We start from the raw sequence: 12,385 nt of genomic DNA on the forward strand, positions 1-12,385 counted from the left end.
ATATTGTTAATGATGTATTTAAATACAAATAATGAATTTCTTAATCCCATATTTCTTTGAGTCTCAGTATGTTTTATTTAAACGTACAGATGCAGATATTTTTTAACGCAATTAGTGGTACTTTATAATCAAGTCATCTTTGACGTGATGCAGATCTTGTCTTTTATTGTATTCTAGAATGTATGCTGCATCATTGCATTCTATCATTAAATGGCTTACCTTGACAGATTTAGTCTTTCAAGCAGTGTAATGATTTATAATTCATTTTTTCCTATTGAAAAACAAATCATGTTACCTCAGCAGTATCATTTCTAGGCACTTTAAGAAAGTGCTTTAGTGTACCAGAAATCTGAGACCAATAACGTCGTGTAGTACTGTCTTAAATGCAGGGAAATGAGTAAAAACCAAACCAAAATGGAGAGAAATAAGTAGGTTTAAATATATTTAACTTCTAAGAAACGTCACTTGATAGAAGCTCACCTTCTTTGAAGAATAAAGCATGTAGCACTAATATCGAGTGCTTAATAGGGTAAATAAACTACAGGCTGCATTCTTTGATCATCCAAGTAGCACAACAAAAGTTTGTAATTTGGAAATAAACTTAAGAAATTTTGTTGTGTTTATACTAAGTTTTCCTTTTTAGGGAACTCTCGGATTTTGATAAAGACGGTGCACTGACATTGGATGAGTTCTGTGCTGCGTTTCATCTGGTAGTTGCTAGGAAGAACGGATATGATTTGCCAGAAAAGTTACCTGAAAGTTTAATGCCCAAACTGATTGATTTGGAAGACTCAACGGGTAAGACATGTTTCAGCACAAATTTTGGTATTTGCAATTGATGTCATAGTTAAGGTTATATTATATCAGCAGACACTTAAAGGTTTGTTGAGTGAGTGAGCATTTTGCTGTGCTTGGTGAAAAGTGAATCCTTGTGCAATTTTTAGAAATCTTAATCAGTGCTCAGAAGTAATCCAAGCACATATATATTTTTCTACATGGAGATGCTATTTAAGAATAGTATACATATGGTCTCATTTGGAAATGCAGCCTGTGTTCTTTATAGGTGGTTTAAGGAAAACAAGATTATCACAGTATAGATTTATTCATGGTCACCATTGTATTCCAAATTCCCAATCCAAATGTACTTCAAACTTGGTTTCAAATAAATACACTTTGCCCAAATTTCTGAAAATAGGGCATGAGTTTTCGAAGTCTTGAAGGTACTTTAAAAATATTCTGAGATTCAATGCTAGGGGTAGGACAGTAGGCTAGTTTAAAAGTACAGGATCAAATAGCACGGATATTTGAATCCTACTCTTGACTAAACAACAGAATTTATCCTCCATTGCCCTCACAACTAGTTTTTCTGTGCCATAGTCCTTTAAATTTGGTTGCTCCCAGATAAACCATTGAATGTATGAGTTCAGCTTGTTAATATTTACCTAAAACACTTGGAAAGCAAAGTGGAAGCATCACTGAAAAGCAAACTACTATCCCATGTAAATGTGCTATTTAAAAACCGGCTGGTTTTGGCAGTCTTCCATTTTTGTTTTAAAACAGATAAATGAAGCTGAGTATTTATAATCTACTTCATAAATACTATACTTGATTTGAATACTGAATCTTTGTAGAACTTGAAATAATTTGTGTTAAAATTAACTTCAGATGATTCCTCAAAATTCCATTCTTACCATTCTTGATGGTGAGGCTTTGAATATAGGTAATAGGTAATAAAACTTGTAGCCTTTTTACTTTACTATTGCTTATGATCTTGTATTCAGATGAAAGGTGTTTTTAGGTAATATTCACTACTGATGACTTCTATATTTGTATTGCTTTTTTAAAAAGTGAAATTTATTGGCTAAGAAAAAATTAATCAGTCTTTTGCTTTGGAAAGTCAGGTTATACTGTAGGTATTGTACAGGTATCAGTGTTTTCTAGGGCTTTCTTTTTACTAAACGTTTCAAAGGGGGGTCCCTTCCTACTGTGTTTGTCAGATTTCAGAGATTTTTAACCTGGCAATTATCGATGAGTTCTTAAACTAGATACAGTGGCTCTTGCTACCTATGCTTTAATAATTAAACCATGTTTTGTGGGAGTAGCTCAGCTCCTCAGCCTCTCAGCTGCAGTCAGCAGCAAACGTAGTGTTCTCAGTATGAGTGAGCACGTTACTATGGCGAAGACTTGTGTAAGAAAAATCTACAATTAATTGGGTGAAGGTCTAGCAAATGTCTAAAAACTACCCACTCTATTTTTGTGTCAAGGTGATTGCCAAGCAACATCTTGATAGGATATGGAATAACAAAAGAATATTGTTATAAAAATATCTACATATATATCTGGCCTTCCACTACTTTCATTGGCATAGCCAATTTTGAGAGTTTTGTCATATAACTGAAGTTGTCTAGAAACTATATATTGTACATAAACCAAGAAGTTGTGTATGTTATTTTACAGGCAGCTTTGTTAAAACTTGTACTTATTTTTATGAAGTACGAAGTAGTCTTTAAATTTGAGGAAAAACTCCTTTTAGAAGGAGTAAAAATGTTTTTCCTTTTATATTAAAGGGAAGTTATTTTGGTGAATATTGAAAGGTTACTATGCTGTGTAAGCTGTGCTAAAAATAAAATCCAACTGATACTTGATTCTGCTGATGTTTTTAATGGCAACAATGAAAAGAGACTTGCAAACTTGTTAAGTTTTATACAGTTAAGTGTATTTCTACTATATTTGGGCCACCAGTGTTGGAAATAGCTAATCTTTTCTAGCAATTGACGTGGATTTATCACCAGAACTTGCAGGTTAAATATTTTAGGAGAAGTTACTGACTTAGCTGTAACATCACTTGCAGTTGCAGCAGTTCAAATCTGTATTCCTGTAATCTATTAATTTACAATTAAAATTTAGTAATATATCTAAGTGCAGGTTACTGTGTATATTGTGTTTGCCCCGAAGACTATAAATGAAGCTTAGAAAGATCAACCAGTTAAATTTCTTAATATTTTTCCCATAAAAAGCTGTATTTCAATAAAAGCTCACTTCCACAGCCACTTTAGAAATAGGAACTCTGTGGTACTGAAATAACTTTTTGACTGCATTTTTTGATGGGATAACAATTTTCTCAAAGAAAGAAATTGTGTTAGTGATCATGTTCTGCTGACTGAAGCAACAATACCATACCAGACAGTTCAAGAAAGTGAATTGCTTTTCACTTTCTTTTATATCAGTTTTAAACTTTTTCAATGTGTTAACAGTACCATTATTTACTTTTTTTTGTTAGAAACTTTTCCTTCATCTGCCACGCTGGAAGTGTGGAAGCTTCAGCTCTGCACCTGAAACTTGCTGTATCTTTCCATTTTAATTTTGTGTGGTATAGCACTATTCCCCTGCAGAATTTTAAAAACAATTTTTAAAGGAGGTGGTGATACCCCACACAATGTCCTTATCTCTAAATTGGAGAGACATGAATTTAATGGATGGACCACTCAGTCGGTAAGGAATTGGCTGTATGGTCGCACTCAAAGAGTTGGGGTTGATGGCAGTGTCCAAATGGAGATCAGTATCAATTGGTGTTCCTCAGAGGTTGGAGCTGGAACAAAGATGTTTAACATCTTTGTCAGCAACATGGACAGTGGGATTGAGTGCACCTCAGGAAGTTTGTCAATGACATCAAGCTGTGTGGTGCAGTCAACATGCTGGACGGAAGGAATGCCAACTGCAGGGCCCTGGACATGCTTGAGAGGTGGGCCTGTGTGAACCTCAGGAGCTGCAACAAAGCCAAGACCAAGGTCTTGCATCTGGGTTGGGGCAATCCCAGGCACAAACACAGGCTGGGCAGAGAATGGATTGAGAGCAGCCCTGAGGAAAAGGACTTAGAGTTGTTGGTTGATGAGAAGCTCAACATAGGCTGGCAACATGCACTTGCAGCCCAGATAGCCAACCATACCCTGGGCTGCGTCAAAAAGAGCATGGCCAGCAGGGCAAGGGAGATGATTCTCCCCCTCTTCTGCTCTTGTGAGGCACCAGCTGGAGTGTGCATTCAGCTTTGGGGCCCCCAGCACAAGAAGGGCATGGAAGTATTAGAAGAAGTCCAGAAGAGAGCCACAAAGATGATCAAGGGGCTGGAGCACCTCTCTTATGAAGACAGGATGAGGGAGTTGGGGTTGTTCAGCAAGGAGAAGAGAGGGCTCTGGGGAGACCTTACAGTGGCCTTCCAGTGCCTAAAGAGAGCCTACAGGAAAGGTGGGGAGTGACTCTGTCAGGGAGTGTAGTTATAGGACAAGGAGAAATGGCTTTAAACTAAGAAAAAGGTAGGTTTAGATTAGATATTTGGAAAAAATTCTTTACTCAGAGGGTGAGACACTGGAACAGGTTGCCCAGAGAAGCTGTGAATGCCCCATCATAGATCATAGAATGGCTTGGGTTGGAAGCATAGAAGCATAGAATGGCTTCTATGAGCATGGCTCTGTGAGCGTAGAATGGCTTAATGGCTTGGGTTGCAAGTGTTGAAGGCCAGGCTGGATGGGGCTTTGAGCAATGTGATCTAGTAGGTAGCATCCCTGTCTGTGATGGGGGGGGGGGGCGGGCCCCCAATTAGGTGTTCAAGTTCCTTAGCAACCCAAATCATTCTGTGATTCTATGATCTTTATGCTGACCAGGGAGAGAAATTAAGTGTGTTAAATTCTTAGAATAATGTGGCGATTCTGCAATGCATTTGAATGGTTTTAGTATTTTGAATTGGATCATACATTTAAAAGAACTATGTGGATTGCAGCAGCTTCACTTAAGATATAACATTGTGTGGTGGTATTTATAAATAGGTAATGTCAGCTTTTCAGAATGAGTCAGATGTGTCAGCGTAAAAACTACCTGTAGAAGAAAACTGCAATGAAGAGTATGAAGTCAGAAAATTGTGCAGATACTTCTCTCCAAGTCATTAAACATTTATTTTAAGAATTGAGTGCTGTTGATAGCATCTGTCTTGATGGAATTTATGATATGCAGCTGAAATGAAAACTAGTCTAGCATCTATTGTGAAAATTAACACTGATATTTTCCTTTAAACTCAATTTTATCTCTGTTTATTAGAGCTAACAATCCTTTACAAAACCCAGAGCAGGTTTTGTTTTTCTGTAAATTGTTTTTTTGTTTAGGCTGTTGCAACAATGACACTTCTTTTTAAGGAAAATAAACTAAATTTAGTTCTTCTGTAGTTAATATTTTGTCACTCAGATGCCTTCCTCAATAACAGAAAACAGACTTATTTTTTTGCAAGAGTATTTAATTTCTACGGGATGCTTTTAAGGCTAAAAGCGTATTTCATAATTATATCATTCCTAATTAAAAACATTTGTCTTTTATTAAAAAGTACAGTTTTTAACAAAATACAGCATGTGAATTAATTTGATGCTTCTGGATCATTTTTAATGGAGAATCTGTCATGCTTTTTGTCTCATTAGCTGTACTCAAATTTTTTTCAAATGTCTTATTTTTTCATGTAGGTATCTGTAAATTTCTTCAGCAGTTTTCAGCCGTTAATTTTTTAACCTTGCATTTAAGATTAGTAGTAGAAATATGTATTTCTAAAACATTACTACTCGTATATGTTGAATTTAGTATATTAATGTTGTGTACAGTGGCCACAATGTCATCTTGGCTACTTGCAGACATCATGCTGCCTCTGAAGGTCTTGATATAATGTTTATTGTCAGCTTTTTCCTAAAGGAGATACTAGATGCAGCTTGTGTCTTGAATAATTAAGGCATTTCATCCTGAAGGACAGTAGTACATGGATGTTAGTTACTGGGCATAATTTTGGAAACAAGTCTCAACCTCACACTTGGCTGTTTACTGAAAGCATACAAGACCTCTGAAGTTTTGAAAAGTTACTGGTTTTTCTGTGTTTTCTTTTTGTTAAAAGACTGAGGTGTTACTGACGTTATGGGCTCAAGATGGGACAATTTTTATTTCTTTCTGGAAGTGTTTTGGATATTGTTGTTAGGCTGTGCCTCCTGCTGTCCCCAGCAGCACTTTAGAAATATCGGCTGCTGTTGATTTTTCAAGGTGCATTTGGCCACCATTCATTCAAGTGTTCCCAGTTTGAATTTTCTCTGAGCACCAATTTTACATATCCCCACCCCCTCCAAACCATGCAACACCATCTTGTGTTGGATTTGGTCTGAGTTTCTTCACAATGAAAGACAGCAGACACAATGCAGAGTTATAGCAGAAGAGCAGGCTGCAGAGTTTAGTTGTTGAGAAGCCTGAAACCAATCCTTTAAAAAAAAAAAAAAAATAGATTTTATTTTCTGCATTAATTTCTTTCAAACAGTCCTTTTAAGTGGTAATTTAAATAGTCTACAATATTTTACCTTGTTCAGACTTCTGATTCTCTGGTCTATAGATGTTAGTTTGTTAGATGTTAGATAGCTACTTATCAGTCACTTTCTCCACCTATTCTTGCTACATTATACATTTGTAAACTGAACTTCAGTTGTTGGAAGCTTTCAAGGCATTACTTGTAGTCTGCGTAGCAAAGTAGCTGACACTAAGCAGGATTTCGTTGTGTCATGCAGGATGTCTAATTTGCTGTTTACATTTACGTTACCCAATTCCTCTATGGTTAGAAGAGAACAAAAGAGTGCTGCATCATGAAAATTGGTACAACTCTGGAGGAGGAGGCTTTCTGCAAGGGATTCTACATGCTGAAAGCCCAGGGAAATTTGTAATTACAGTAACAATTTACAGTTGCAATGTGACAGCTGCTAGACTGGTTCAGTTTGCAAGATGAAATGAATGGAAACACCATTCTTTTAGTAAAGAGGCTTAAAACTTAAAATCCTCTTTGCAGAATAGTCTTTTAAGGGAGTTGTTTACTTCATCTCTTTTCATATTTTTTTTTGGTTTGCATTGATACGCTGTTTTTGCTTTAATATCTTATATAAGGACATATTTTATTCTGTAAGATAACTTGTTAGTGCTACATTTTAGGTGATAAACAAAAGCATAAAGTTACTTTATCATAGTGTAAGTAATTATATTTACCTGTACATATAATCAAGATTTGAAAGTTCTATTTAAAACCTGAAGTACAGGGAAGCCAGTAAGATTTGGAATAATGTTCAAAGTCTGATTTTTCAGGAAGAAGGGTAGCACCTGATAGTACGTGTGATTTGACTCTGTTTTGTCTGTTGCTGGGTATTTATTTGGAATAATCTGATCAGGAGGTGTAGGGATAGGACAAGGAATAATGGCTTTACACTAAAAGAAGGTAGATAGATATTCAGAAAAAAAAAAATCTTTACTCAAAGGGTGGTGAGGCACTGGCACAGGTTGCCCAGAGAAGCTGTGGATGCCCCATCCCTGGAAGTGTTCAAGGCCAGGCTGGATGGGGCTTTGAGCAACCTGCTCTAGTGGACCACGGCAGGGGGGTTGGAACTACATGATATTTAAGGTCCCTTCCAACACAAATCATTCTCTTAAAAGTTGAAATAAGGGATACTTAGCACTTGAGATGTGAACGTTTGTGGTTTTTTTTTTTTTTTTTTTTTGAGAACAAACTGAATGCCGTTCATGATTTTGGTTTATAGTCATTTCTTTCATTTCAGAAGTTGGGGAACAGACCGGTGAGGTAGGTTATTCCAGCTCTCCGGCAGAAGCACCTCCAAGCAAGTCTCCATCAATGCCATCCCTAAACCAGACCTGGCCAGAATTGAATCAGAGCAGTGAGGTTAGCATTTCTATATAAGAGTTATTTCATTGCCACCCACCATCAATAGCTAAACCGTATGCATACGTAATTCATAAGTGTATCGTTGATCGCAAGTTGTGAATGCATTGACAGAAACTTCAGCAGAACAATAGATACGAAATCAGAGGAAGATTCCACATATATTAAATTGTAAAAACGTTTCTTCTCAATTTTTCTCTTATTGTGACATGAGCTAATGTTTAAAATACTGTCAATAATATTAATTAAGCTTCATATTGATCACTAAATGACCTCATGTCATACCTATTGGAGAGGTCTAATTCATTTTTAATTTCTCAGTGTTTCATTATTTTATAACTAAAGGCTTTTACAGACAAAGCTTTTGCAAAACTTCAAAATAAACTTCAAAATAAATTCCTGGCATTGAGATTGTTATATCTGGGGGAAATTTTACCATGGAATGTAAAATGCTTCACAAGTAATATAGAGAAATTATAGCTCTGGGATTGCATCAAAAGCAAAGTTGGATATCAAGCTAGTCATTGGTAAATTTCTTTAAATTTTAAATTTTTGCTGTTTTGTGCTGCAGGCATTTGCTCAATCATTGTTCGTCTGTATTTACTGTAAAAGATTGTTTATATAGTAGGTTGTATTTTGTCAGCATTTGGAGCTGAGGTTACCAGAAAGGATTTATTCACAATGTCCATTGTTTATAAAGTCCATAAGAGTTTAGCTCCTTGAGTTTCTTATTGATTTGTTTTAACATATTTAGCCTGTTGATTTAATTGGAATAAACCAGTGTTTTATGCTGAGAGAGATGTCAGAGACAAATGATTTTCTGACTACAGTCATACTACAGAGATGGTGTAGCCTTATTTTTTCATTATAAGTGAAAAAAGTATTGAAGTTACTTTAATCATGAGACTCTCAATAAGATTCTAAAACTTTTTATAACATCTAAGATAGTTCTATCAGTAGTTGAGTATTATCTTGCCTCTTACTAAAAGAGCTTTTTGTGGCTCCTTTCTTAGTTAGACTTCAAATGACTACAAGATTCTTGGTAAGAGACAGACCAAAGCAGAGTCAGTATGAAATGGAAAATAAATGATTTTTTTAGGATTAAAGGTTAAGAGCAGAGGAAATTTCCTTCTTTTCTAGGGAGAAGAGAGCTGGTAAGAGTCTGCTCTTCCTTTCAAGGGCAAATGCAAACCTCACAGTGGTACCCTTAAATAAAAAACATGTGAAATACTGAATCTGAATTCTGTTTGACAGAGTGGCTCTTAGATTGGTGGTAGAAAGTATGTTTTAGGAGGGAGGTGATCAGATACATGGTTTTTCAAAAAAAAAAAAAAGTAAATGCTTTGCAAATGTATTAAAATTTGCATTGGTATATTCCCACATGCTTATGGTAAAGATTTATTAAGTTAACTAGGTAAGCTGCCAGTTAATGATAACTTGCTATCAGCCAAAATCTTGTTTTCCAAAACTGACTTTATACATCAAGCAAGAGACTGTGATACTTTCTTCTGAAAATCAAATCAGACTTTTAAAGCTTTGGAAAAGTTCTCTGACTAAATATGCTACCAAACATTAACTATACTAAAATAAGAGTTAAACATTTATTAAGTGTTGAGTTTTTGATCTAACATAATGGAACTTCTGATTCTTCAGCTGTACGCTGTGCATGCTTGCTCCTCAGCATTTTCTTTCCAGCTTGAGTTAGGTCAAAGTCCTCAAGGTTTTAGTGCTGTGAAAAAATTTCTGGCATTACTGCAGGCACCAGTCTAACTGACTCTTGTAGTTGTCATCAACAAATTAGTTGTTTGAAAAAGCTATGCAGCTTTGGATCAACTGCCATTCCAGGCAGTTTGCATCCCAGTTACTTTAAAAAACATTTGTTACTCTTATTTTTTTCTAGCTCTCAGTTAAATTTTAGACTCTGGTTACCAGGTTCAGTTAGTGTAAGCTCACAAAGTATATGGACCAAGTTGTCACCTTCAAACTTCAAAATAAAGGAACACCATAAAAATCTACCTGGATACTCCATGCTTCACATATTCCTCTCTATTCGCATTCTCATCTCTACAATCCACTGATCACTTCTTTCTCATTTCAGACCTCTTTTCCATCCAATTTCAATGTTGAGCATTTAGTTCTGAGAGTTTAAAAAATGGAAAAGCCTATTAAATTTTTGTTGAAAGCAGTCTAGCATCATATTAGCTTTGACACAGATATGGAGAGTTGTTTTTGAGTTCATGACTGTTTCAGATATTTAGATCTTTTTAGTAATAGCTCAGGCTGGTGAATTGTAGCTTTCAGTAAATGTTTTGAAAGTATTTTTAAGACTTATACGAGTCTTAAAGACAGGTATTTTAGATTCAGCTAGTGGGAGATTTATCCTAGCTAGTTATTTGTATTGTTGGCACTCTTAAATCTCTCAGGTGCAGTCCAGTAGATGTGTAATATATGTAACTTCTTATTAACCAGGGAGTTAACAGTAACTAGCTTCTGGTAGTATCTCAAGATGAAGCATGAACAGCATATTCCCTGGTTTAGTCAGAAGGTGTTGATACTCATTTATCTGTGCCCAACTACAGACCCTGCGCACAAGTAATAAATGCCCTGCAGTGTGTTTCTGGAGGACTGGAACAAGATGTAAATTCAGCACCCATCTCTTAAATATATAAATATATATGTATACACATGCTTATTTTAGGTAAACATATATGCTGTATGCCTTTATGAAAGTGTTGAAAAATTGAGAAGCAAGATTTCTGTAATTAAACAATCTATTTGCCAGTGTAACCAGTAACATTGAAGTCACTAGCCAAGTCAAGTTTAAAGGGTAGCAGTAGTTCTAAAATAAAAGTTAACTGTGTATTTCATGAAAATGAGCAGCCGTGTAAAGACGAGGCCAAATCAGGGAAAAGGCTGGCAGAATTTGACTGTTAAATTTTTCACTTAGTAAAAAATGACTAATCGCATCTGTATAGCTCCATGCTACTTGCAGTAGTGCTTCTTCATGGAGGGGTGGAGTGCCACTGAGATAAGTTGATTCCTACAAGAAGCAAGATAGAGCATCTAGGAAGGGAAAGCTTACATCCTCCCTAAAACAGTATAGTTTTGTATTTAAAAACAAACAAACAAAAAAACGGAATGTTATCTCATGCTCTTTGCCTTTGTTAGCAAGTCTGGAATGAAGTAAGGCCCTGTCTCTCTGCAAGGCACCACATATGAAGGCTCTTACAAATTCAGTGGGTCTTTTTCAGATTCCATTTAATTAATTCCAGCTGACTGAAAACAGCTCTTTAGGAATTTCCCTAAAGAGCTATTTCTGAAGTACTGTTTTGGACTAGTTTTATATACAGGCTATTAATTTAATATAGCTTCATGTAGAGGAGTGCATGAGATTGGGTTGACTAACACCATATACCATGTCCTGTATTATCTGGAAACATTCGCATTGAGTTGTCTCTAGAACTGGGACAAGAGTATTAATTTATTTTCATGAGTATACTAACATTTTTATCATTCTGAGTGCTAAAAAACTTGTTTGAAAATAGGCTAATATGTTATTTTACCAAGATGTAACAAGTTCAGCATTCCTATTGTCATTTGACATCTAGTTTTCTGGATCACATTAATTTTATGTACTTTGATACTTCATTGATCCAGTTGTAGCTGTATTTTGACTTACTAAGCATGAGGACTCCTGACAACTGTGTATTGATAAAGCATGCCTATATCTTGTAAAACTGTTCAGAGATTGACTTATTTGCTTTTAACAATCAACAGTATGTTTGAATTTAATTCTTTGCCTTGACAGTGATTTAGATTTGTAAAAATACTCTTACAGAACAGAATCACTTCTCAGGGGTTGCACTGGCAAGCTGAACTGATGTGATTGGAGTACTCTGCTCAGCATTCATTTATCTGAGACTTTGTAAGAAAATCAGTGCTTACTAAATATATTTGACACTGGGCAACTACAAAGCTGAGGAACCTTTCTGTAGATTTTATAATTACAAACAGGTGGCAGTGATTGAATCTCTACAGTATTTGATTGGCTAAACAGTTTTTTTTTAACTTGTATGTCTTTCACTGGCAAACTCTGACATTATTTCTGAGTTGACTGTGCACCTGTATCTTCATTACGAAATGTAAAAAGATTAATATCTGACAATGAACTTGATTGCACAACAATATCAGACTGAAATAGATTTTTTTTTTATGTTTAGTGTGGTTTCTAAGTCAAGTACTGCCCAGTGCAGATACAGTACTTCCCAGTGCAACATCCAAACTACTGTGCTAAGTCCTCCTCAGTGATCTTTTACTCCCATCTTTCTCATCATGCTGACTTCTCTCCTCTGTCTGTTCAGCAGTGGGAGACATTTAGCGAACGCTCTTCAAGCTCACAAACTCTGACCCAATTTGATTCTAACATTGCACCAGCTGATCCTGTAAGTCAATCACTTAGCTTGCTTGTTTGAAATTAATTTTATTAACACTGAATTTCCATTCATTGTATATAGCTGTTATGCATGATACCATGAACTGCTTTTTTGGGAATGGTGGCAGGCTTATTAATTTTTTTTTTTGCTGATTTTAGGAAAATAATTTTTCTGGTACTGCTCACGTTTAATACCTGAGTGCAGTGAATGCTTATTTTCTTGA

General features: G+C 35.7%; 1 protein-coding gene across 16 annotated transcripts in view; it reads left to right on the forward strand.

Annotated features, from left to right (window-relative positions):
• The window catches only part of REPS1 (RALBP1 associated Eps domain containing 1), a 65,391-nt gene that overhangs the window by 36,006 nt on the left and 17,000 nt on the right, over positions 1 to 12,385 (forward strand). For 6 of the 16 annotated variants that reach the window (XM_035320891.1, XM_035320905.1, XM_035320902.1 and 3 more), the window contains exons 8-10: positions 644 to 798; positions 7,590 to 7,729; positions 12,091 to 12,171. In XM_035320891.1, coding sequence (XP_035176782.1) covers positions 644 to 798; positions 7,590 to 7,729; positions 12,091 to 12,171 — 376 coding nt within the window. The remainder of the gene's footprint in view (positions 1 to 643; positions 799 to 7,589; positions 7,730 to 12,090; positions 12,172 to 12,385) is intronic. The other 10 variants (XM_035320894.1, XM_035320895.1, XM_035320903.1 and 7 more) reach the window with 8 other exon arrangements.

This window comes from Oxyura jamaicensis, chromosome 3 (assembly GCF_011077185.1).
Source record: "Oxyura jamaicensis isolate SHBP4307 breed ruddy duck chromosome 3, BPBGC_Ojam_1.0, whole genome shotgun sequence".
Classification (NCBI taxonomy): Eukaryota; Metazoa; Chordata; class Aves; order Anseriformes; family Anatidae; genus Oxyura; species Oxyura jamaicensis.